Source organism: Melospiza melodia, chromosome Z (assembly GCF_035770615.1).
Source record: "Melospiza melodia melodia isolate bMelMel2 chromosome Z, bMelMel2.pri, whole genome shotgun sequence".
Lineage (NCBI taxonomy): Eukaryota > Metazoa > Chordata > Aves > Passeriformes > Passerellidae > Melospiza > Melospiza melodia.
The window spans coordinates 17447474-17472702 of record NC_086226.1 but is presented as its reverse complement, the minus strand read 5'-3'; the positions used below and the strand labels follow the sequence as shown (position 1 = coordinate 17472702).

Sequence of the window (25229 nt, the reverse complement as noted above, 5' to 3'; positions counted from 1 at the left end):
ATCTTGAACCCAAAGAGGTAAACCAAAGACACAGCACCTGGTTCAAGGACTTCGAAAACTATTGCATATCTCTAATTTAGCTCCTTACAAAACATATCCACTCTTAACTGTAAAGTAACTGTGTCATTAAAACCAGAAGAAATAGAATGGTGATGGCTTTGCTACACTTTAGCAAGAAAAAAGTACTTAACAGCTTGACCATATATGAACAGTCAGTTCTAAATGAACCACTGCCTGCCCACCTTTAATTTCCATTCTTGTTTTAAAGGCTCGAGATATTTCTGTCACAAGATGCAAGCTTTGTCTTGGTAAGTTATTTCAGAAAACAGGCAGTGAAACATGAGTTTTTCAACTCCATTGACTAAAACATGACAGTGACAAATAAGGGTTCAAAACCCATCATCTCATATATGCTCATATGAAATGAAATGGGATACTTTACAGGGCAGTCAAAAATCTGATTACAGCTTCTGTAGATGTAGATGACAGCTAATTAACCACCTAAGGTACTGACACAGTGATAATCACTGAATATTTGAATAAAGAAATCATGTGTCAATAAAACAGCCAATTTCTGAGCAAGTGTGCTGCCCAGCTAGCAAGTTGCTGTGGAACAACTAACCCAGATTCAGGTATTATGCACAAAGGCAACACAGTCTGCATAGGAAAAAAAATACATTCCTTTCTCAGTTTGTTTACTTATTCCTAGCAACTGGTCCAGTAAAGTGATTAGACTAGACAACTACTATTCTGACAAAGTTTTTAATAACATTGCTGTAATATCTTTACAGGCATCAAATTTTAAGGCAAACACTAAAGTAATACATTTGTACAACAAGCCAGCTACATTCACCCAGAGTGAAATTACTTTTGAAAGCTGTGATAAATATTAAGTCCAAGTAAAACTGATAAAATGATAACTTTTTTCCTCTACAATTAGCCCTCATTTTGAAATTCTCCCAAACACTCAATCACTCTTGGGATTTTGGTTGAAAAAGCCAAAATTTTGATAAATCTCTTGACTAACAGGAATATGAGGCATAACTGCTTCCTGAAAATTCCTGAGCAGAACAAGCAAAGATTTTCTTCAAAATAAGATAGCAAGATGACTCCTGCAGCACACCTCAGTTTAAAAACATATAGGCCCTTTTACACGTCAGTTCTGATACAGGATAATGGAATGAGATAGCTTGACTTAATATCCTGTTTGAAACTCCTCCATCCCTTTGTTTTGACATTGGTAAGCATTTCTTGGCAAATCAGCAAAGTTATGATCAACAGCTGGACCATGTCACACTAATATCTTTACTGAGACACCTTCCAGGTCTACAATTCACAAGATCTTGTTAGTTCCCAAATAATAATCATAATTTTATAAAATGGTGATGGGAAAAGATGCAATGCTCTAAGTGCTTAGTAGCACTGACCTCATTGCAGCCCTTCAAAATAGACCTTCAAAATCCTTATGAGTAAACTACTGTTAATTAGGTCAGGTTGAAGTCTGTCGTGGTTTGACACTGGTAAACATGCCAGGCAGCCATGAAAACCAGAAAAAAGAACTCATGAGTTAAGGACTGGAAGAAAACACTCTAAGGGCAAAACAGGCTCAAACTTAAAGGCATAAAGTAAACTTGTTACTAACAGAGTCAGAAGAGGATAATGAGGAGTAAAATAAGCCTTTAAAACACCTTCCCCCCACCCCCCTCCTCCCAGCTCTTCTCTCCTTCCCACTGAGAGTGCAGGGAGACGGCATGGGAGCACTTGGTCAGTTTGTCACTCGAAATACTTCTTCAGTTTGCTTTTAGGGAGAGGAGTCTCTCTTCTGCTGTGCTATGGGGTCCTTCCCATGGGAAACAGTTCTCCGAGAACTTCTCCAGTGTTGTTCCAATTTCACAAGCAGCAGTCTCAGCCAACCTCCTGCTGTAATGTTAGTCCCACCCAGGGGCAAAACAGTCTTCCCAAAACTGCCATGGTGTGAGTCACTAGTTCATGAGGTGTAGTCCTTTAAGGACAAGCTGCTCTAGTTTGGAAGTTAGGGCCCTCTTTTCTCTGTCTCAGGAAACAACGGCCTCTCTGTTCAGGTCTCCCATTGGATTACAACTTTTTTTAGCATCCACCCACTCCAGCATGAGCACTTTCCCAACAGGCTGCAACTGGATCTCTGCATCCCCCCAAGGACTTCATGGATTACATGGAGATAGTTTGCTTTATTATAGTCCTCCCCATGGCTTGCAGAGGAGTATCGACTCCAATGCTTGAAGCACCTCCTCTCCCACTTTCTCTTCACTGATCTTGGCGTCACCATGTCGTCTTTTTCCACATGTCCTCACTTCCTCCTCTTTCTCTGACTGGCAAAAAAATCTCCTGCTCTTAAGTACTATTGCCAACAAATGCTACCTTTTTAAAGATATCTGCAGGATCCTGCAATGATTTTGTCTAGGTTCTGTGCAGGGGAGTCACTCTCCATGTTCCCGTTGCCAGTCATGCAGCCCAGCTGCCGCCAGGCACGTGGGACCATTCAATGCTTCTCTTCACGCGGGCTACCGGGGAGGAGAAGCCGCAGTCGCCGGCCCTGCCCTTCTGCCTGCAGCACAGCTGGCTAGGGGCGGCCAGGCAGGCAGAGCTCGCAGTGGGCTGTGCTGAGATGGTGGCGGCAGCCACACGGCTGTGCGTGCAGCGCCGAGACGGTCCCAGCCGTGGCGCCTCGCCACCCCTGAGAAAAAGCTGCTCCTGTGCGGATTTTCTTCTTAAATGTGCCATCACAGAGGCATTGACAACTTCTCTAACTGGGCCAGCAGCATGTCCATCTTCAGAGCCATAAGCAACTGGGTCTGTTGGACATTGTGGAAACTTCTAGAAGCCTCTCACAGAAAGCACTTCTGTGCCTTCCCCCCACCCCAAAAAACCAGGCTGTGTTAAACCAACACAAAGCTTATCAGATTGAAGTCAAATTAGGCTTTTGTGAAAAGACTCACAAATTTATAGTTTGCAGGGTGCTGCAGAGATACAATTATTATTAAATAATTGTGTTGAATTCTAAGCAATTGTTCTGTTGATGAAGACATACAATATCTCCTACTGTCCTACAGTCTCACAAAATCTTATAGCTTTATCACAACTAAAAGGTATAGCACTCACTGAAGAAAAAACTGAATACAGAAATAAAAATCAACTGCTGAAGAGACCTCATGCTTAGCAATCACTTCAAGTTATGAACTATAGGCTTGGTTTCAAGCTCTGTACTGTATTTCCTGCTTAGAAGTATTAAATATAAGCTGCAAGTTTAATCTGTGAATTGCTAGCAAGTGAAATGTCAATAATTCTTAAACCACCGATTCAGAAAAATAATCCAAATACTCAGTTTTGATGAGCAGTAAAAGTCAAAGTAAATGTGAAAGGAAAGAATGAAGACAAAAGGCCAACCTGATTAAACCTGTAAAACTTCGCACTTGAGAATAACCTTGAGATCACCCCTATAGCCAAAACTGGCCAGCAATGATGATTGTTTTGAGAGTTCATATTCACCTGCTTCTATAAACTGCTGTAAAAATCAACTTAACATTCAAGTGTAATAAGAGTTCTGTTATATAAAAGTGAATGAATGAGCCACTTACTACATTTTTGCAATGTCATTTGCAAAATTTGCAAATAACACAATTGCACACACATGGCCTTTTTTTGTTGTTCTTACAGCACCAAATAGAATTGGTACAGTACAAAACTACTGAAGGTAATTCAAGAGCTAAAAACCATATCTGATTTGTCATGTCACACAATTTTATAAAATCTATTCAGTTAGAAGGCAATAAATTAGCGGTTGAATGATTTATACACCCTTGCCTCATAATTTTTTACGCAATGTTTTATTTTAAAAAATATATATATGTGATGTATACTATTATGTTTATTCTCTGTGGTCTAATAAAAGCATAAATCTATTTGATGAAAAATGGATTGTATTTCAATTGTATCACTGTATCACACAGAGCTGCTCTTATCATACCACTTACAAAGATCAATGGTAACTTGAAAATTATTACATTCTATGCTACCTCTAATATATTAGCAATAAAAGAACTCTTTTTAATTTAAAAGTCACATCAGCTGCTGTCCATCTTATTTTAAACTCTTTCAAATTCTGAAACTGACATACTACAGGAGCAAAATAGCGCCTGGTAACTACAGAGCTACTTCCTATTTTTCCTTGTGAAAATAAGGTTAAAGCTAGCTTAAGTGTCAATTCAGCAGAAATTTTTCCTGACCTGCATTGCTGTGTATCACATCCTAATCCAAATTCCAGCTCTCCTTTAATAAAATATCATTTGGATCTCACAAAATTTACAGTAAAAATTCCTTCTAATTTGTAAGACTACACAGGTAAGACAGTGACAATCAGCCTCCTTCAAGACATACAAACACTTCCACTGTGACGATGCTAACGTAAAACGTAACATAAAATGCTAAGTGGCTATAAAGTACCACTTAAAAGAAGGAACAGCTGGCTTCTCTTCCCATAGTCAAAGTTTTCTCAACAAGCAGCATACATTTTTCCACATTAAAACAAAAAACAGTAGTGAAGCATTCATTCTAAAGCTTCATTTTAAGAATCACCTTCCTAATTCTCACGATATCTCTAAACAAGGACAACAAAATCACTTTTATTTGTTAGCTGAAGAGGTGACAACAGTTATGCTAAAAACGCTGATGCTGTTTCTTCCAGATATACAAGACCATAGACACAGGAATCTTAATTACCTGTGTAATTAACTATGTTATGACATAAACGAATCTCTAAGTATCTACATTTTGCTCATGTCAACACGTGGAAAACGCTTAACATTAAATTGTATTATGCAGTGGTCCATAACAGCATATTTACCAGATCTTCAGTACCATTGCTATCATGAAATTAATATTGCAAGTACTTTAGTAAACCCTAAGTTTTTTTTAAGTGCAAATGGGAGGTAAAACCAATAGAAATACCCCCCCAAAAGAACCTCTTAGCTCAGCATAACCAGTATGACAAAAACTGAGAAATTATCTAAGTCAGTTTCCAGTGAGGTATGGCAATGGTTTATTTCCATCCTTTCAGAAGCTGTTTGGGAGCAAAGACCTCTGACAAACGTGGGCTACATTAAAATGATACAATCTTAAAAAAGATGTCATGATGGATGCTCTTTGAAATCATACTTTAAGAAGCACTGTTTATACTTGAAGATGCTCACAAAGGTGAGCATTTTCAAAATTTAGTATAAAATCCTACCATTTGTTATATCTCTGACTGTACACTTATTTTTTTAAATGGACAAAAACTTTATTTGCTTAAGAGCATCTTTCACTGATGAAAGTATTACAAAGGTACTAAAGAGTTAAGCCACAATGTTTAAACTTTGCCTTTTGTCAAATTCTGTAATTCTTTTAGTCAATAAAAATGGATCTCATTAGTAGGAAATCCTATCTCATAATAATAGAAAATACAACTGTCATGAGAATTCACATTTTCTTCCTTCACTATCATACCTGCTGCAACAGAACCTAAGGTTAAGATGATACAATTGTTAAAAATACCACAGAGAGAAAGACTATAGCACAATAATTATACAGCATTAAAAATCTCTTAAATGCTCGAGTGGTTAAAATAAAATTATTGCTGAATTATTTATCAGAATTTTAATCTGCCACTAGAAAAGAAAGGTAAGTTAAGCCACATTTCTTCACAAATTACTTTCACTAGTATTTTGGATACAAATAAAATACTCTTTACCTGGAGGAGTTCTTCTTTATTTTTTCATCAAGATCACTAAGGATTTGTCTAAATTCCAATTCTCCAGGGAGGACATCTAACAAACAGTCTAAATTGGAAGAATCAAAAGAATACTCTCCTCCCCATTCCATTTTTAGAATCTGTAAAACAAATACAGAAAAATGGTTAAATAATAGAAATATGCAGACTAGAAGTACCAAAATACACAACATCTTGTTCTTTGGAGATTAGATTATATAATAATATAAATATTAGATTATTATGCTTCTGCACAGACTGGTACAGAGGGAAACCGGGAATGCAAGTATTGATATAAGTTTCATAGTATCTTGCATTTCTTTAGTTTAAAGAAATCAGTTCTTTTACCTTAATCACAGCAGTAACCTTTTTTTAAGACTTAGGAAAAAATATCTTATAATATAATAATAATAATTATATATATACATATATATATATATATATAAATTATAAATGGAAACTAAAAGCAAACATATTACAGGGTAAACTTATTTTCTGTATACTTATAATTTCTGTCCAAGGAGTGACTGTCTTCTGGAAATTCAGCACATCATTGCAAATACACGCAAACATAAAAATCCAGACTAAACCAAGTTTCATCTTGCTTTGTACTCGTTTTGACTCACATAGCATTTGACTCACAGGTCAAATCCATCAGCCTATTCAAACTAATACACTACCTTTGTGTCTTTATGTCAGAAACAAAGCATTAGCAGGTTTTTTTTTTCCTGTTTTCTATATTTTTCTGCATCCTCTTGTGGGAAAATAATGATATTGATTTTACCATCAGTGATGACTTACTAGCAATTAAGGAAAAATATTATATAAAAACTGGAACCTTCTTAATAATCAGCATATTTCATGTCTACTATTTAGTATGTCATATTTAATACTATCCATATTGCAGCAACAACATGAGAAACAAACATAATATTCACATGCACACAGTTTGGACAACGAAATATAACAAATACTTTATTTTTCCTGCAAGCAATATTCTTTTATAAAGCAGCCACAGTGTTGGTTGTTATCTAGAGGCACTACTAGAAAAACAAATTGAATTTTTCGAAGTGAACTGTCGGCAAAACACATGTTTAAAAGGAACATCAGATATTTAATATGCAAGGTCAAGATGATTGGTTTTGGTCATAGGTGTAGACTTAAGAGTAGCATAAATGCACATGTCTGGTTTTGCTCTTCCAAAGCAACATTTAAAAAAAACATGGAAGTTCTCTAAAGCATAATATGTTGCACTTATCAATTAACAGCACACCAATATGAAATATTTAATGGATAAAGTGTTTTCTTAAATTCTCAGAAGTTACAGAATACCCCTTTGCAAATAACAATTCAAACACTTGCATCATTTTGGGATGTAGCTGAAACTTAATCACTTGCTGGATGTAAATCAAATATATCTCGTAAAGCATTAAGGAAATGTCAGTCTTTTAATCTAAAACTTAACACATGTTACTACAATTAAAGACACTAATTAAAAGTAGTAGTTAAATAGAAACTATTAAACAGCACTTTACAGACCCGAGATAAAAGGCATACTGAAAATACAGCTCTTTCCTCAATTATGATACTACTTACAATAGACTTGGTCACACACACCCTTTTCTCTTATAAAGGGTTTACACAGAATATAATTTTAACTCCATTCAATATCTATAACTCAAACCCATCTTTTATTCAACTGTCTTGTAGAACAATCAATGATTGGTGTAAAATGAACTGTATTTTATATACATACATATATATATATATAGCAAAAATACTAACATTTTGGAATGAGTCTTCATAAAATAGCTGCAGAATCAAAATTGTGTATTTATATTTAATCCTAACTCTTTACAGCCAAAAGAAGCTCCTTGGGAAAAAATATCAGTATAGTTTACAGACTAGTAACTGTTTGAAAAATTCATCAAATGAAAAAAAATCACCTTGTAAACATGACAGCCTAGTTTTCATGCATGCATTCCTGTAAGACTTCTATGTCATACTTCTTTGGTTCACTTGTCAAAACAAAGCAATTATTCCTTTCAGTCTTGGTTTATGGAAGAAAAGCAAAATTTGATTATTCAGTTTTTAAATACTGTTTTAGATGGCTAATACTAATTTCTTCTTCTGAAAATCTAAACCCAAAAATGTTTCAAAAGGAAAAAATAAGAGCATCAAGAGATAAATTAGCACAATTGAGGTGAAATTTTACTGTTCTTTAGCATAACCAGAGCCAGGGCCTTCAGTGTACCAAAAGACTCTGATGATCGGACTCTAAACAGAACTCCACTATCAGCCTGCTGCCTGCCCTCCCCGTGTCCCCTGGGGGCAGCAGGATGGGTGTCAGCTAGCAAGGGCCATCCCCTGTCATTTGGGATTTTCCCCGCCTCTCCTGTTAATGCAAAGAGCAGACAGTTGTTGATGCTCTCAAAGAACCAGTGTGACACAGCTCTCCTGTAAAGGCAAAACCCTCAATGTTTGTTTTTTTAAGAAAGAAATCCATTTCTTTCTTAAAAGAGAAATGGGAGAAGAACTCAGTTTGGAAAATCTGAATTCTGTCAAAGTATTTTAGACATTAATAACCCTCCTTTTTCTGTAAAGGAAATTAATTTAAGCTTTGTTATTAAGCTGCATAAAAATGTCATTCAACCATATTTCAATTTTCTATTATGATGAACTATTGTATGTTTTAGGACAAATGGTCTTAGAGAACCTGTCAGGTGCAACTTTTTAAGCCCCTATCTTCAAAGACTTAGTTCTTTTCAAAACAAATTAGAGGACTGTTCATCAACATTAAAATGATGTAGCAATCAATATTTTCGGTAGCTACTCAAGAAACTTAACCAATGTACAGTTTAGCTTAGATAGAAATATTTTTCAGGTGTCTCATTTTAAGCCACCGTATCAATGAAATTTAACGTCAATGTAGTAATTTCCCACTTCTAACAAGTGTAAATTATGAAACTTTTTACCAAAAATCTTTAGGCCTATTTAAAAAAACACTACACAACAATCAAGTTAATACCACAGATAATTCTTGCTTTTAAAACTCACAAGGTTTACCATTGAAAAGCACTTTTTGTGTGTGTGTTTTCTTTTTCAGTGTCAATTAAATGGAAGAAATCTCCTATAAAAATTATATGTAGTTGCAATTGGGTATTTCTTCATTCTGATTAAACAGTTAAGTTAAACATAATTGTAAAAGCCTTCCAGTACAAACATACATCTGAAATTCCATGGAATTTCTAAGATCAATTTGTAATATTTATATTTACTATAATATGCCTTTGTTCTCAGACATAGAGTTTGTAAAAGTGGCATTTAGCTAAATCTTGAACAGAATTTTTTGAGCACATCTGTTGCTTATTCACATCTCAATGTACCCATAATTTGGAAAAAGGGATATGTCAAATTGCAGCACTGAAATATAGAGAATTAGCCAAATCTTTGAAGCTTTTTTCTGTTACTGCTACTTATCTTACAGGAGATATCTCTTTATTGCCCTAACATCCTTGCAAAACTAAAAGGGAATGAGAGAATTGACAAGATTTTTCATCACTCAGCTTATGCTTTCAATGAGACCTTAACAATGATTTCCTTTATCTAGCTTTAGTTGTGCAACTGCTTCCAGCCGCTTTACAGCACAGAAGATGTCATCTGCAATTGCACAGCAGGCAGCAAGAGCAATGGCAGTGGCCTGAGATACTACAATTCAATGTGAAATTCCTATTGTTCTGTATATTTAAATAGTCTGAATATTTAAAATTATTTTGAAAACCAAATAGAGCGTACAAAAGAAATCCATTTAAAAACTGCAATTTCTTCAGCTCTACTCTGACATGGTAAAAGCTTTTTACCCAATTTTCTGTGGCAAAAATCCTTTAAAATTGTTTACTGTTTAAAATGGACTTGTAAAAGAAAAGGAAAATTTAAAATTCTGTCTATAAAAGAACATGATTCATTTTTGTTTCTGCTCATATGTATCGAAGATCCCTATCTAAATTTTCCAAACTGCCTTTCACCTATTTCGCCCACTTTGCTGAAGCCTACAAAACATTTACAAAAATAATATCATATTGTTCCAGTAAAAAAGACATTTAATGCATACAAAAAAAAAACTCCTTAACAAAACAGAACCACCAGTCTTCATTATGGTTTTATTTACTAAATATTTTGAATGCCACAAATAACTTTGAAACAAGTTTACAAAAATAATCTTGCAATGCTCCCCCTGCAGACTTTCCACATTTGCTGTTGTCATAAACTTTTATTTCAATGTTAATTTTATATTTGTAAATTATTATCCACCACACGCTTAAAACATTTGCCTTTATATTTTTGAAGATGGATTCTAAGTATCTATAATTAAATACTCATTTGTAACCCTTTTGAACACAGCTTTCTTCCAAATTCTGCCATAAGAGTCACCAAATAAAAGAATGGTAATAAAATATAAATAAAGAAACACAGTCATCACTATGGATGAAACAGAAAGCTATACCTTCCACCTAAAGCTGTAATATCAGAATGCAGTGCTGCGATCCAGGGCAGCTATATCAACCCTTAAATCACAATATTGTCAAAAAGGACTGTGAAAATGCACATTTCTGACAAATAGCATATGCTACTATTTTTAACATCTGTAGTTTTTTCAAACTATATAGCTTAGGCCTGCATTGTAACCATATGTACATGCCAGAATTTGTAACTAAAATCTGTGAGTTCTCCCTATTGTCTCTCCCCAATTCTTTGAGCCACAGAAAGTGAAATGCTGCGAATAGAAAGGAACCAGCACTGCTTTTTAATATTTGTTACTACTTGGGACTGGTAAAAATGTTCAAAGACAGGAAAGAATACTCATTTACATAAACTTAATCAAACACTATTGGTGTGACACTACTGTTAAAGGCAGTGACTTCAAAAGAGGAACATGCCATCTGGAGTTACAAGGAAACTCCTGAGTAGTTATGTCAGAAGAAAGGAATAAAGGATAATGTGATTTCATAACCTTCAGTAAAGAAAAAATGGCCATTTTCTGAGTAGCTCTTGGGGCAAACAGTCCTATATCATCTTTAGCTCTCAGCTGGTTATCCTGCAGCTGCAATCTTGCAGCGTATGATCCAAGGTTCGACATTTATAAACAAGCCACCCTTACAGAAGAAGCCCGCAAGCATTAAGAATCCTACCTCTAAATCTAGTGGCTTTCCCTACCTCCTTGTTAGTCTATATGGTTACTAAAAACATAAGTGAAGTGTGACAACACAGAAGCATGTCTATATACAAGTGCAACTATTTTTTTTCGGGGGTTTTTTTTTGGGGTTTTTTTTGGGTTTTTTTTTTTTTTTTTTTTTTTTTTTTTTGAGCTCCTATTTTATTTCATAAGTTTGGGTTTTTTTTAAAAAAAGGATAAATCTGGTGCAATGTTGTCTTCTTTTTATATGGTTTAAGGCCTTACAAAAATTAATTTACTCATCAACTCTTCTGCCAATGTCACATACAAACACAGGACAAAATTACTCTGGCACTGTCACCATTTAAGACTACATTGATTTAGATTATGTCACCATTTAAGACTACATCAATCTCATTGTCAAATTATTATACTTTATGAATGATGGATGCTTTAAAATAATTTTAAATTAAAACAATAATTACCAATCAGTACAGTAAAGTAATCATCACTGCATATAAGAGATTCTTAGAAGCCTATTTGGAAATACCTACTCAATATTTTCTTTTAATCTTCTTAGCCAAGAAACTGCAAAATAAATAGAATAATTTCAAAACAGATTATAGTACCTAATTTATTTTCTCCTGCTCCAGATGAGAGTTATAACTACTGGGTAAATTTTGCATAGAGGTATGAGAAAATATCTAAGCCCAGTAATTTTCCCAGAAAAACTGAATGGCATTGTTTTCTTCCTGAAGAACAAGAACACAAGACATAGCTTATGAGACTAATGGTGCATCCTCTGCAGAACTGTCTATCTAATTGTGGCAATAAGTACTGCTATTTAGGTATAATATTTGAGTTTTGTCATTTTGTGGCACTTACAAACTCAGAAAGAAGAGGTAATACTTTATAAAATCCCCCCCAAAATCCCTCACAGAACCATGTTCTGAAAAGCATCTGCTATGCCATTCCTATCTTGCAGATCATTAGTGTCTAAAACTGCACAGATTTATAAGGACTGTTCTGAAAGAACTTCTCTTTAAGCACACTGGTAAAGCACCAAAAGTACACTATTTTCAACTAAAAACCTTACAAATACCCACTAGCTACTTCTAAAAGACTTTTCTTTTCTTGTTTATTAGAAAAATCTTCCATTGTAACACAATTCACTTTAAGGACAATGGTATTTAAAAGACAGAAATTTCAAGACCTTTAAGGTCTTGTCGTTCAGTAGATCAGACAGAGTTGCTGGAATTTTAACAGGAAATAGCCTTCCAATGAAACTATTATATTTAAAAAGAATTACAAAAATAGTCCGTGACCACAGCTTTTAAAAGGTAGGCTGCATTTCAGCTCCTTCATTCCCACACACTCTATTTTCTTTCATTACTACTCAATTTAAAGCTGAGAGCATGAAAGATGTCCATTTTATAAAAATGAAATACAGAAGCTCTCCACAGAGATACCTCTTAAATTGGCCCAAGTTTATATTCGCATTCTTAAAAGTTTGTTTCATAGTATAAATGTAATGGATTTTGGATTTTTTCCCAAATACTATTATTACTGCTACTGTAGTAGTACTACACAGGATCATGTGAAACATTTTATTAGCCAAGAAATCTCCCTTTTTTTTTTCTTTTTTATCTTTTTTTAAATGAAATTATTACTTTTTTCTGCTGCCATTGCTCAGCTTGTAAAGCTTGAAATGACACTGCCGAATGTACAATGCGCCACTCAGATTCTACAGCACAATGCAGGCTCATATTCTTACTCAGCTATGTTTTTCACCTTCAACAGCACTGCTAAGTATCTGTTTGCCCCCCCTTAAAGAAAAAGACACTTCATAAGTAAAATAATTACAAGCTAACTATTTTTACCGTGTTGTTATGATTTAGGAATCATTACTGAAAACACTCCAAAGCACACACTGGTTTGCACACTCCCCCTTTCTCCTCCCTCACTTCCCGAGGCAGGAGGGAGAGGAGAATTGTAAAACGTAAAGCTTACAGGTTGAGAAAAGGACAATTTACTGGAAACAGCAATAAGATCAAAAATGTAACAATGTATTTCAGGAACAATGTTACCTGAAATACACAAAAGTTGTACAAGAAAGGAGATTGATTCATACATGGAAAAGCCCACTACCCAGAAACCTGTCCTGAGCAAATGTCTGCCACATTCCCCACAGCCAGAAGGAATGCCCTCCCCTCACCCTCAGTGATAATGTGAGATGGTAAAGAATAACCTCCAGGTGCTAGCCATGACCCATCCTGGCTGCTGCTAAAAATAACCCTGCCCTGGAAAAACCAGGACATTATCCACCCCTTATTATGCACCCTATAATTTATGCTCAAATCCTACACCTTCCACCAATACACACATAGTACATATACACAAGCACAGCTATCATCAGTAGTCATTCCTCCAACATATCTGTTGAGCTCACTGAGCCCATGACTGTGGGTTCTCTGTCCTAGATTCCTTCCAGGGCAGGAGGGCTGCTGTGCTGTCAGGTGGTTGCAAGCTGCATCACGAGCTCATGACCAGTGTATCTGGAGCAGTCCGTACTCACTATCCATGCTAGTTACAGCATTCAGCTACTAATATTATATAACAAAATATTACAGACTGCTCTCACCTAAAAATCAAATTCCCTTCAGATACACATCATGTTTCCCCATCCAACTGCATTAGATACCAAGTACACCCAGGTCATTGAGCAAAAACAGTCCCACAGACAGGTTTGTCTTAGCTTAAACCTGGACTAATCCAAACTGTCTCCCCTAACATATTCCTAATGCGCATCACAGGAACTTTATCCCCTTCTTTAGTATGAGATTTGATTGGGTAGGGCCAGGTCGATTCATGGAGCCTCCCTCTAGTGTTAACTAACCAAGTGGTTAGTGGTTTGCTAAGTGCAGACCTCAATGTATGAAGGTCCAACCACCCATTGCTTTCAATGTGGTTTTAACAGTCCATTGTATTACTCAATTTTCCCAGAGGCTGGTGCATGACAGGGAACATGATACTCACTCAATACCATGATCTCTGGCTATGAGGTCTATGAGGCTATTTTTGAAATTAGTCCTATTTTACAACTCCATTTTTTCTGGAGTGCCATGTGGTCACAGGACTTGCTTTCTGAGGCCCAAGCCGGTGTTCCAGGCAGTGGGGTGAGGCACAGGATACATCTCCAGCCATCCAGTGGCGCTTTACACCACTGTCAGCACTCAGGGCCTGTCTCCCACGTTGTGGGAGAGGGATGTAATTAATCTGCCAAATCACTCCATATTTATATTTCGACCATTGTCCACCACACCACAGAGACTTTACCTACCTGCTTGCTTAAATGCAGTGCACATTTCACTTCTGAATAACACGGAGAAAATGTCCATCATTATGTGCATAACTGAGTTGTGTGCCCCTCTTTATGCTGCATCTCTTCCCTGATAACCTGTGGTGTACTGAGCCCACTGACTGGAAATAATTCACCCTTATGCTGCCAGCCCAGGTCCACCTGAGACACTTTAATCTCGACAGCCCAATCCACCTGTTCATTGTTGTGATGTTTTCCAGCAGCCCAGCTCCTGGGTGCATGTGCATCTGCATGATGTGCTTTTACAGCCAATTCCTCTACCTGGGCAGTGAGATCTTGCCACAGTTCAGCAGCCCAGATTTACTTCTGTGCTGCCAATTGGTCTTTTCCCATTGGTTTAGCCATCCCCACAGGGCATTTGCTGCCATCCACAGTGCTCCACCACTACACAAGTCAGTGTAGAGGTAGAGCACTGGCCATTTCTCTCATTCAGCAATATCTACACTCTATGCCACTGCAGTGTGGATAAGTCCAAGGCAAATAGTGGTGCTGTGTTTCCAGCCCTGGGGCAATTGATTGCAGGCATACTAAATACCCTCCAGGTGAAAGCAAATTGTTGCAGGCAGTCTGCTGCTAAAGGAATGGAGAAAAACACATTAAGCAGTATTAATGATGGCAGTACTTTGCTGCCTTGGACTCCAGTTCATACTGAAGTTCCAGCATATACAGCACAGCAATGCTCAGTGGTGGTGTGACTTTCTTCAGACCATAATTCTGTCAGTCTCCACTCTCTGCTGGAGTTATGCACTGGCCATAGAGGGCTCTAAAGGGTGAGAGTCTCGCTGACTGCTCCTTGGTGCTGTGATCCATGAATCATCTCATGGATGGAGGTCATTGAGTCCTGGTTGGTGTGATATTGCCAACACTGCACTGTTGTGGTGGTGACCATTACCTGTTAATTCTTCAACCTTCAGCAGTCCTACAGCAGAAAGGTCCTCTGAAAGACCAGGCAAGGCTACTTAATGCCCTCTGTCTGTACAGCAGTCTCATTGATTGACACTGGCTGGATGCCAGGCACCCACCAAAGCCTCTCTATCACTCCCCTTTGCAGCTGGACAGGAGACAGAAAACATAACAAAGGGTTCATGAGTCAAGGACCAGGGGAGATCATTCACCAAACACTATCATAGTCACAACAGGCTCAAATTAGAGACATTAATTGAATTTATTACTAACAAAATCAGAGCAGGATACTGAGAAGCAGAATAAGATCTTAAAGAACACCTTTTCTGCACCCCTACCTCCATCCCAGCTGTGGCTTACAGAAAGACAAGGAATGGAGGTTATGGTCAGCTCATTACAGATTGTTTCTCCCTCAGCTCAGGGAGAGAAGTCCTTCTACTACTTCCACAGGCAGTTCCTCCCACAGGAGACAGTTCTCCACAAACTTCTCAGAGGTGAGTCTATCCCATGGGCAGCAGTTCTTCCCAGACTGCTGCAATGTGGGTCACTCTAGCACTGGGCTCAGTCCTTCAAAGACAGGTTGCCCCAAAATGAGTGCACCATGGGGTCACAAGTCCTTCCAGGAACCCTGCTCCAGCATGGGCTCGTCTCTTCACAGGTCTGCAGATCCCTGTCAGATATCCTGCTCCAGCACAGGCCTTCCCCAGGGTAACAGCCTCTTTAGGGGATCCACCTGCTCTGGTGTGAGTCTACTGCATGGGCTGCAGATGGATCTCTGCACCCCCATGGATCTCCAAGGGCTGTAGGGGCACACCTGCTTCACCATCATGTTCACCATGGGCTCCATCGCACAAGCTGCTCAGCTCAGGCACCTGGAGTATCTCCTCTCTCCTTCTCCACTGATCTTGGTGTCTGCAGAGTTGCTCCTCTCACATACTCTCATTCCACTTTTCTCTGATTATAATAAAAACTGTGCAATACTTTCCTTTCTTTTCTTCTTCTCCTCTTCCTTCTTGTTCTTCCTCTTCTTCTTCATCTTCAATATGTTATCACTGAGGCATTACCACCATTTCTACCTGGCCCAGCCTTAGCCAGCAGCACATTCATATGTGGATCTGCCAAAGATCAGCTCTGCCAGATGCTGAGGAACTTTCCAGCAGCTTCTCACAAAATCCACGCCCTATAGCCCCTGCTTCCAAAAGCAGGTCATGCAAACCCAGCTATCCCAAAAGTCCAATGATGGCCTTTTGAGTCCTTGAAATATCCTCTTCCTGAGGTAATCTATGCCCAGGATGCACAGGGCCTCTGGGCCAGTCACAGTGGAGTGCGTTTGCTGTTTGTTCCCAGTCAGCTTCCAGCACAGCCAGCTGTCCAGCTCCCCATCACCTCAGAAACAGATGGATTCTGCCCCTATATATCTTGATGGCATCAGGGTACACTGAACATCTGTGTCAACTAAAGACTTAAGTTCTTGTGGGTCTGATGTACCAAGCCCTAGGATCCACACAGTCCAATAGAATTGATTGTCCCTTTCCCCCACCTGGCTGGAGGCAGGGCCTCTCTAGGTCTGGTCATGGTATTCATTGATATTTCTTGTAAATATGAACTGGAGATCCTTTCAGGATTAGAAGTAACATCAGCCCTTCTATTCTGTCTGAGGACTCACCCACTGGAAACTGGAGCTGCATTTATCCTTGAAGAGCTTCCTCTGATGTTTGTTCTTCCTCCCAGCTCACGTACCTGTGCTGCCAGCACAGAGGTGGGGATTCCATCCTACTTCCTTACATCCCCTCTGGGGTCACACAGCAAAAGCCACAGGTCACCTTGTGGTTTGTACCCTCTCTCTTGAGCAGGAGGGTACTTGCTCCCACTAGTTTAGACTCTGGTCCACACTGGAGGGGCATGGGACATTTCCTCTCTAATCTGATGAAGTCTTTTGAGTCTGTCTGCAGTCTTGGACAGTCTTTCCATAGACAAGGTGCAGGTCAGTAGGGAGAAAAAAAGATGATCATCACATGGCTGTAGCTAGGTAATCACCTAAAGCACTTTGTTCCTCCTCCTGTCATGGATGCCAGAGAGTTGGTGTACGATGATCATGTGCTCCGTACAAACTTCTGCCACGTGGATTGTGCACTCTGGACCTCATCCAGATCTACAGGGGACTGCACCTTAACTGAATCCCTAGAGACTACCTCCAGAACACTCATTCTCCCAGGTACTGGATATCTTTCTCCATGGTGCCCCACCTGCCTGGGTGCACTACTAGATCATCCCTGAGAGACAACCTTTCTCTCACGCTTGAAAGGAGTCACCTCCAAAGGCTGAGAGCTTCTGTCCTCTTCCCAATGCCCTCGTCAGTGCCAGATCCTGGGACAGGGATCCCAGCTCCTCAGCCTCATTACCACCTAGTTTCATATCATGGGCCATGATATGGCAGCGCTGGAGCAGCCAGGTCAGACTGGCAGCTCAAATCTTCTTGCACACCCTGCAGCTCACCCAGGGACAGGGATCAGTGATTATCTCTGGATCTGCCTTTTCCTCCTGCTCCATTGGCATGGGCTGTTCCTGCAGCTCAGCTGCAGCTTGAGTGGCCACAGTGGCTGTTGGTCTGATTTCCTCCTCTTACCCCTGAGGTGTCTACTGTCAAGCAGTAGTCAATAAATAGGAGCCAAAGCCCAGCATAGTGCTTAACTGCTTGCCTCTCTGGGACTGCCACAGCATTTTTCTATCAAATATTCTGCCTCTTCATCAGGGTCTCACAGTTGCTCAGAAATGAACTTCAAAGCCATTGGAACAGAACAGAGCTCCAAATGCTGATCCACCTTCTCCCAAATTCCATACCACTTATGACTAAACACCCTTGGCATAGATGGCCTTCTTAAAAATCTCTTTCTTGACTAAACGTGGTGAAAATCATGGTGAAGAGACATGGCAGGCATAGCAGTATGAATATGCTTTCCTTAACATCCAAAGGGAATCAAAATTCTCAAAAGCTGTTGTAACAGGTATGAAGGAGTAAAAGGGGCTAAAAAGGTGGAGAAAATCATCCTTCTCTGGTCCCCTCACAGGGTGGGTAAAACTAAAGAATTCCCAGAGGTTGCACCCAAGGCCAGGGTAGGAGCAGAACACTGAGCACACATTCCAATTACTTCCTTGCCCTTGATGTTACCATGTAACTGATATCACACACTACTGTAACCAAGCCATTCTGATCTCCTTCTCTGCTCTGAAAAAAGAACACTGTGGTGGACACACAGTGTCCACCGAAAGATATACAAGGTTCGGTACCATCCCCACATGAACAGATCACAGCATAAGCAGTGGTTCTGTACCTAATAAAACAAATGCTTAGACCAAATTTATTTCAAACCCACTCTAGTCAGATGTACTGTTATCTGAACCCTTTGACCCTGTGCTGGACACGAAATAAGGTTGTTGTGGTTTACGAATGGTGTTCCCTAATTTAGTGCTCTCACTGAACCACATTAAACCAAGCATTAGTCACTCACTTACCCCTCCCCCTGCCATGAGATGGGGAGGAGTACTGGAAGCACAAAAGATTAAGGGTTGAGGTAAAGTGAAGATTTTGGGTTGAGGTAAGAACAATATACTGGAAATAGCAATGAAGTTAGAAACTAACAGTAACAGCAACAATATTAATAATGGGGTGTACAAGAAATGTACACACACAAAATGTTCACACACAAAAAAGTTCATCACATAGCAATCTGCCAAACATGAATCACATCCACACTACCCTCAACTGGAAGAGACGCCCTTTCCCTGCCCATGGCAATGATGAGAGGTGGTAGAGAATAACCACTTGGCTACTGCAAAAATTACCCCTGTCCTGTCTGTAACCAGGACATAAGGTGTACATACACACTGGAGTACACACAACCTAAAATGTGTCAGGTATTTTCAAGATTGCAAGGCAAGTTCTTGTTTGAATTGCTTGCTTGCTTGCTTACCCCCTACACCACAACCAGGAGTATCTTCCTAGTCAGCCTCTACCCAAACCTTCAAAGCATGCAGCAGATCAAATCAGACTTATCTTAAGGACTGAACTCATAAGAAACCTTCACTGCTCTCACTCAAAGTGCACAGAAAATTCATGATGAAGCCCAGAAAAGGCAAAGTCTTTTCATTGTGAATATTTGATTACATAGAAACTGTACGAGGATAGCAAAATTGACTAAATAATCTTAAAGGCATCTGTATCACTTCCTTTCAGAAAAAAAGCTTTTCATCATGGCATAAGTGACATACTACCTACAATAACACCTTTCTCCTCAGTGTTGACAGCCTCTTCTTCACAGCAAAACTGTGAAATTAAGTTAAATTTAAAAAGTTTCCTGCTGTTTTTTATACCAAACTCTTTCTATTTAATTATTTAATTGCCTTCTTAACTTCCATTCTTGTACTTGACTTCTTCTGTATTCCTGCTTCTCAGTCAACTTTCCAAAGAAAATGAGGCTTACACTACTATTGCCTGGATTTCTTCTCCAAACTGCCTGAGGCACACCCTCTTCCCAATGCAAACAAGTTTTACAAAGGGGTAAAAAACTCAAAACTAAATTGTTAAAGGTTTTGAGAAAATAGTTACATAAATGGAAAAGAAAATCCCTGCAACAGACTCTGCTAAATTTAGCCAGATTTTGTAATCCAATACAAGAGACAAAGTCTTAAAATACTAGGTATTCCTAATTAAAGATGCAATCATACTGTGATGCTGGACAACATGGCAAGTGATCACCACTGAGCCATCAATGTCAGAGGCAAGATGAAGTTCACAAATTCCATGAAGATGAACGACTAGTATCAGTCCTCCTGGAGGGATCACAACAGGACACACAGCTGTGTCTTGATTTCAGCTTTCAGTGACAACAGTCAGTACCATCTACGCAGACAATCCTTACTTTGATTTGTGCTATCTGGAGGTCTTGGAAAGTAGGGAAAGAAGGCCAGTCTCCAAATAATTTTTTACAAAAGAGAACTGGATGAAAGGAGCATCAGTCAGAAAACAGCACAATGTCACTTATGGTAAAGGTACCTACTAGTTAGGGTCTGCAGTCATCTACATAACAATTTGGAAAAAATCTTATCAAAAATAAAGACATATTAGGCTCCCTATTGTCCCAATGCAGGAAATAAATGGATTGTCCTGGGACATCTGAATTCACACAACACACTTGGTGTTTGGCAGATGAATCACATATGAAATTTTTTAAATAAAAAATACCTCTGACAGGCAAAATCAGAAAAGGCAAATAGAAGGAGACTCTAGGACAGTTTGGGACCATTTATACTTGTCATGGGCTGATGATGGCTGGATGCCACACACCTACCATAGAATTCACAAAATTACTAGGTTGGAAGAGTTATTAAAGATAACTCTTAATATTTAAAGATAAGATAACTCTTAACCCTTAAAGATCTTTGACCAACCCATGGCCAAAGCCACTCACTCCCTCCTTTCGGCAGCTGGACAGCAAAGAGAAAATCTAATGAAGGGTTTATGGGTTCATATAAAGATTGGGAAAGATTGCTCTTCAAATACCATCACAGGCAAAAAAGGCTCTAATTAAGAGCCTTAAGAATTAAGTTTATTATTAACAAAACCAGAGCAGGATAATGAGAAGTAAAATAAACCCTTAAAAATACCTTCCCTCCATCCCTCCCTCTTTCCCAGCTCTACCTATCCCAGTGGTGCAAGGAGACACGGAGTGGGGGTTGTGATCAGTTTATTAGGTGTTATTTCTTCTGCTGCTCAGGGAGAGAAGTTGTTCCCCTGCTGCACAGTGAGGTCCCTCACACAGGAGACAGCTCTCCATGAACTTCTCTGATGTGAGTCCATCTCATAAACAACAGCTCTCTGTGAACTGCTGCAACATGAGTCCATACCACAGACAGCCATCCTCCCCAGACTGCTGCAGCATAGATCTGTCTTCACAGGTGCAGTCCTTCAAGGACAGGCTGCTCCAGCCTGGGAGCAAGGCCTTCTCTCCATGTATCCTCCCATGGGGTCACAGCTTCCTCTCAGACATCCACCCACTCCAGTATGGGGCTCCTCCATGAGCTGCAGGTGGATCTCTGCATCCCTCCACGGCCTGCAGAGGCACAGCTGCTTTACCGTGCTCTTCACCACAGGTTGCAGAAGAATCTCAGCTTCAATGCCTGAAGCACTTCTCCCCCTCCTTCTCCGCTGACCTTGGTGTCTGCAGAGTTGCTCCTCTCACATGCTCTCACTGCACTCTAGTTGCAATAACAACGTCTTGGGTGTTTTTCTTCTTAGGTATGTTACCACTGAGGCATTGCCACCATTTCTAACTGACCCAGCCTTGGCCAGTGGCACATTCATCTTCAGTGCCACCAGGAATTGGCTCTGCCAGACACTAAGGAAGCTTCGAGCAGCTTCTCACAGAAGCCACCCCTGTAACTTTCCACTCAGAATGTCTGCTGACAGAAACAACAAGAATCCTGCAAGAGCAGACTCCCAGGAAGGATTTCAGGACTCAGATTATTATTAAACACAGAGATATGGCTTTGTTAGGCACTTTGGAAGCCTCACTCAGAATAAGAAGCCAAGTGACTTGGCACACAATATACAAGTCAGAAAGTCACTTCTCCAGTGAATCTCAGAACCACATCCACCTTCCCTGTCTTTGTTTCTGAAGAACTTCTCAAACCATCTACTTGGACATTGCTGCTTTATATTGCACAAGAAATCATGCAGAAACATGATGCAGAAGACAGAAAAAAAATAAATGAAGAAAAAAGTAATGAAAATTATATGAAGATATGCATGGATTCTTCTTGAAAATAGTAAGTAAAATGCCAAAACCATGAGAGACATGAAACTCACGGCTTGAGAACAGCATCATTGTTTTAGATAACTGAGAGGAACTGAGGCAATGACAGCTGCAGTGGCCTAAATATTATTAGATAAAGTATGAGAAATAGGAGGGCATAACTCTCATTATGCCCTCTCATTTCATAAGCAAGTGATATTCCCTTTCATTACTGCCCTCCAAGTCTTACCCACAGGAATTCTACCTCCTTCAGCTGACAGCTAAAAAACAATCCTGGCCTGCTTGGTAAGAAGTGTTGACTCAAAGACTTCTGCCTAATCATCACTGAGCTTGAAAGACACATGACAAATAACACAAGCAAAAAGAATGAACTAGTGAAGGCCTATGTGTTCTTTCTTATAGAAATGCCTGTGCTAAGTTGGAGAACATCTAAAAATTAAAATGACATCCTGTGACAAAGATTGTTTCTAATTTTTCCACAAGGTTTAAATGAATAATCATATTATAATTCTAAGAACTGTGAATTGACATACTCATTCTTGGCATACAAGTAAGATCTTAAAAGTAACATAAAAGATTCTTAAATTTGCTCTATTTTTTAGTATTACTAATTAATAGAAAGTTTTTTATTACCAAACCAGAAAAATATTTTTTCACTTTTACTTTGAGAGTTTGTTACTAAAAAACAAACTCCTTAACTTAGATATTTGTAATTAGCAAGTATGCAAGATCGGAAATGTGAGAAAGGGAAGAAGATGGGAAGAAAGCTTGACATGGTTTAGGAATGGTACTCCCCAAGTCAAAGCCCCCACTGAGATTCTCCAAAACTACACTACTGCTCACAGTTGCTTCTTCCAATTTTCATTCCCCCCCCCCGCCTTCCCCCACCCACAGCAGTGTGATGAGTTGAGAACTGGAGGAACAGAAAGCAAGGATCATGAGCTGAGAGGAGAACAATTTAATGGGAAGAACAATGAGATAAGAAAACAGGTAGTAAGAGCAATAATACGAATTTTAAAAGTGTACAAAAGTGAGGGTGATTTACATGCAAAATGCTCACTGCTGAGCCATGTGAGCCTAATCCAACTTCAGCCATGTTTTCCCAACCAGAAGGAACCCCTTTTCCCTGGAAAATAGAGAGTCTGCTTCCCCACTCCTGGCATTGACATGAGGTGGTATACATAGCCTTGGGGCCTTGGCTGTGCTATTTCACAGCTACTGCAAAAAATTAACCTTTTCCTGGTCCTTCTTACTTGTTCATGTTGCTTTAATTTTTCCCCATTTTAATTAACAAATTTTTTAAAACCTACATTTAAATCATAGTATAAAGGCCATACTTTGTCACCGTCAAATGTACTGAATCCAGTGTTGATGATATTGGGAGTGTTTTATCTAATACTTGGCACATCAAATTAGTTTAAATATTCCAATTTTGTTCTCTATCAACTTTTTCAATTTCCACTTTTTTCACAAAAGAGAAAAGTCACTGAGAGATATTCTTCAGATAAAATGCCAGACTATGATTGCTATGGTATAAGAGCAAGTAATTTTTATAACTAGCTCATCATGAGAAATTAAGCTGGATGTTCCTGTGCCGGACTTCCAAATACCAAAAATTCAATCAACATAATATGGATACAGCATTTATTAGGGAAGAAGTAAGAATGAAGAAAATATTAGACTAATTACATAAACTACAACTTTAAAAAATGAATACATAGCTTTTAGAAAGACAATTACATAGACTAAACTTACTAATAGTTTACAAGCACACACTTTCTTAAACTTACACAGTTACACTTTCTTAAACTAGGCAAATTAATGATACAAAGAAATAAATTTCTGCAGCACTGATAGAGTTTTTAGAAATTCTTCTATAAACATATCTGTGTGATGTTCATGTTCCTGTCGGATAATTTCAAACAGATGACTAGAACAAATAGCTATTATTTCCACCTTGCAATAGCTGCTGAATGACTTTATCTCAAGATTTTTGATAGATGATCATATACTCTTATACTCAATCAAGCACAACTGGAATGATTGCTCAACAAGGGAAGACAACAATTCCATATGTAACTTACATTTGTTTCCTAGATCACAGAGCAGTTTGCAGTCAATAGCTTTTCAACTTACGTGCCTATTTCAGTTTTGGAAAGCACTGCAATAAGACATATTCCAGAACTGAATACTCTGAAGAACACAGATGTAGAAAAGACAGCTCTTGACAAACCTTACTAAAACTTACCTTACTTATCAAAGAATCAGAAAACATTAAGGTTGGAAAAGAGCTCCAGGACAAGCAAGTCCAACCTTTTACTGAACACTGCCACAGCAACTAAGCCACCAAGTGCCACATTCAGTTCTTTCTTGAACACTTCCAGAGATGGTTACTCTACCACTTTCCTGAGCAGCTCATTCCAATACTTAACAACCCTTTCTGAAAAAAAATTCTTCCTTGATGTCCAAACTGAAACTCCCCTGACACATCTGGAAGGTATTTGCTCTCATTCCAGTATTTAACAACCCTTTTAGTAAAGAAATCCTTTCTAATGTCCAAAATTAACCTTCCCTGACACAGCTTGATGCCCTTTGTTCTCATCCTGTCACTAACTGACTGCAAGAACCAACCCCATCTCGCTACAGCCTCCTTTCAGGCAGTTGTAGAGAGCGGCAAGGTCTCCCTGAGCCTCCTTTCCTCCAGGCTAAACAACCCCAGCTCCCTCAGCTGCCCCTTATATGGCCCTGCTCTGTACACCCTTCACCAGCTCTGTCGCCCTTCTTGGACACACATTCCCACACCTCCATGTCCTACTTGAAGTGGAGGGCCCAGAACTGAACACAGGACTTGAGCTGGGGAACCACTGCACAGGGGGACAATCACTGCCCTGGTCCTGCTGGCCACACCATTTCTGATAAAGACCAGGATGCCATTGGCCTTCTTGGCCACCTGGGCACACTCTGGCTCACGTTCAGCCAGCTGTCAGTCAGCATCCCCAGGTCCTTTCCTCCTGGGCCACTCTCCAGCCACTCTGTCCCCAGCCTGTAGCACTGCATGGGGTTGATGTGATCCAAGTGCAGGAACCAGCCCTGGCCTTGGTGAACCTCACAGCGCCGGCCTGGGCCCCTCGGCCCGGCCTGTCCGGATCTCTCTGCAGAGGCTGCTCGTGCTCCAGCAGA

The 25229-nt window shown here is 39.2% G+C and overlaps 1 protein-coding gene across 10 annotated transcripts in view; it reads right to left on the bottom strand.

Annotated features, from left to right (window-relative positions):
* Positions 1-25229, bottom strand: part of KIAA0825 (KIAA0825 ortholog) — a 235845-nt gene that overhangs the window by 192807 nt on the left and 17809 nt on the right. For 4 of the 10 annotated variants that reach the window (XM_063179911.1, XM_063179915.1, XM_063179917.1 and 1 more), the window contains exons 1-2: positions 15227-15353; positions 5765-5904 (exon numbers count right to left, since the gene is read on the bottom strand). In XM_063179911.1, coding sequence (XP_063035981.1) covers positions 5765-5895 — 131 coding nt within the window. In that variant the 5' untranslated portion in view covers positions 5896-5904; positions 15227-15353. Of the gene's footprint in view, positions 1-5764; positions 5905-7728; positions 7833-15226; positions 15355-25229 lie in introns of those variants that run through there. The other 6 variants (XM_063179919.1, XM_063179918.1, XM_063179920.1 and 3 more) reach the window with 3 other exon arrangements.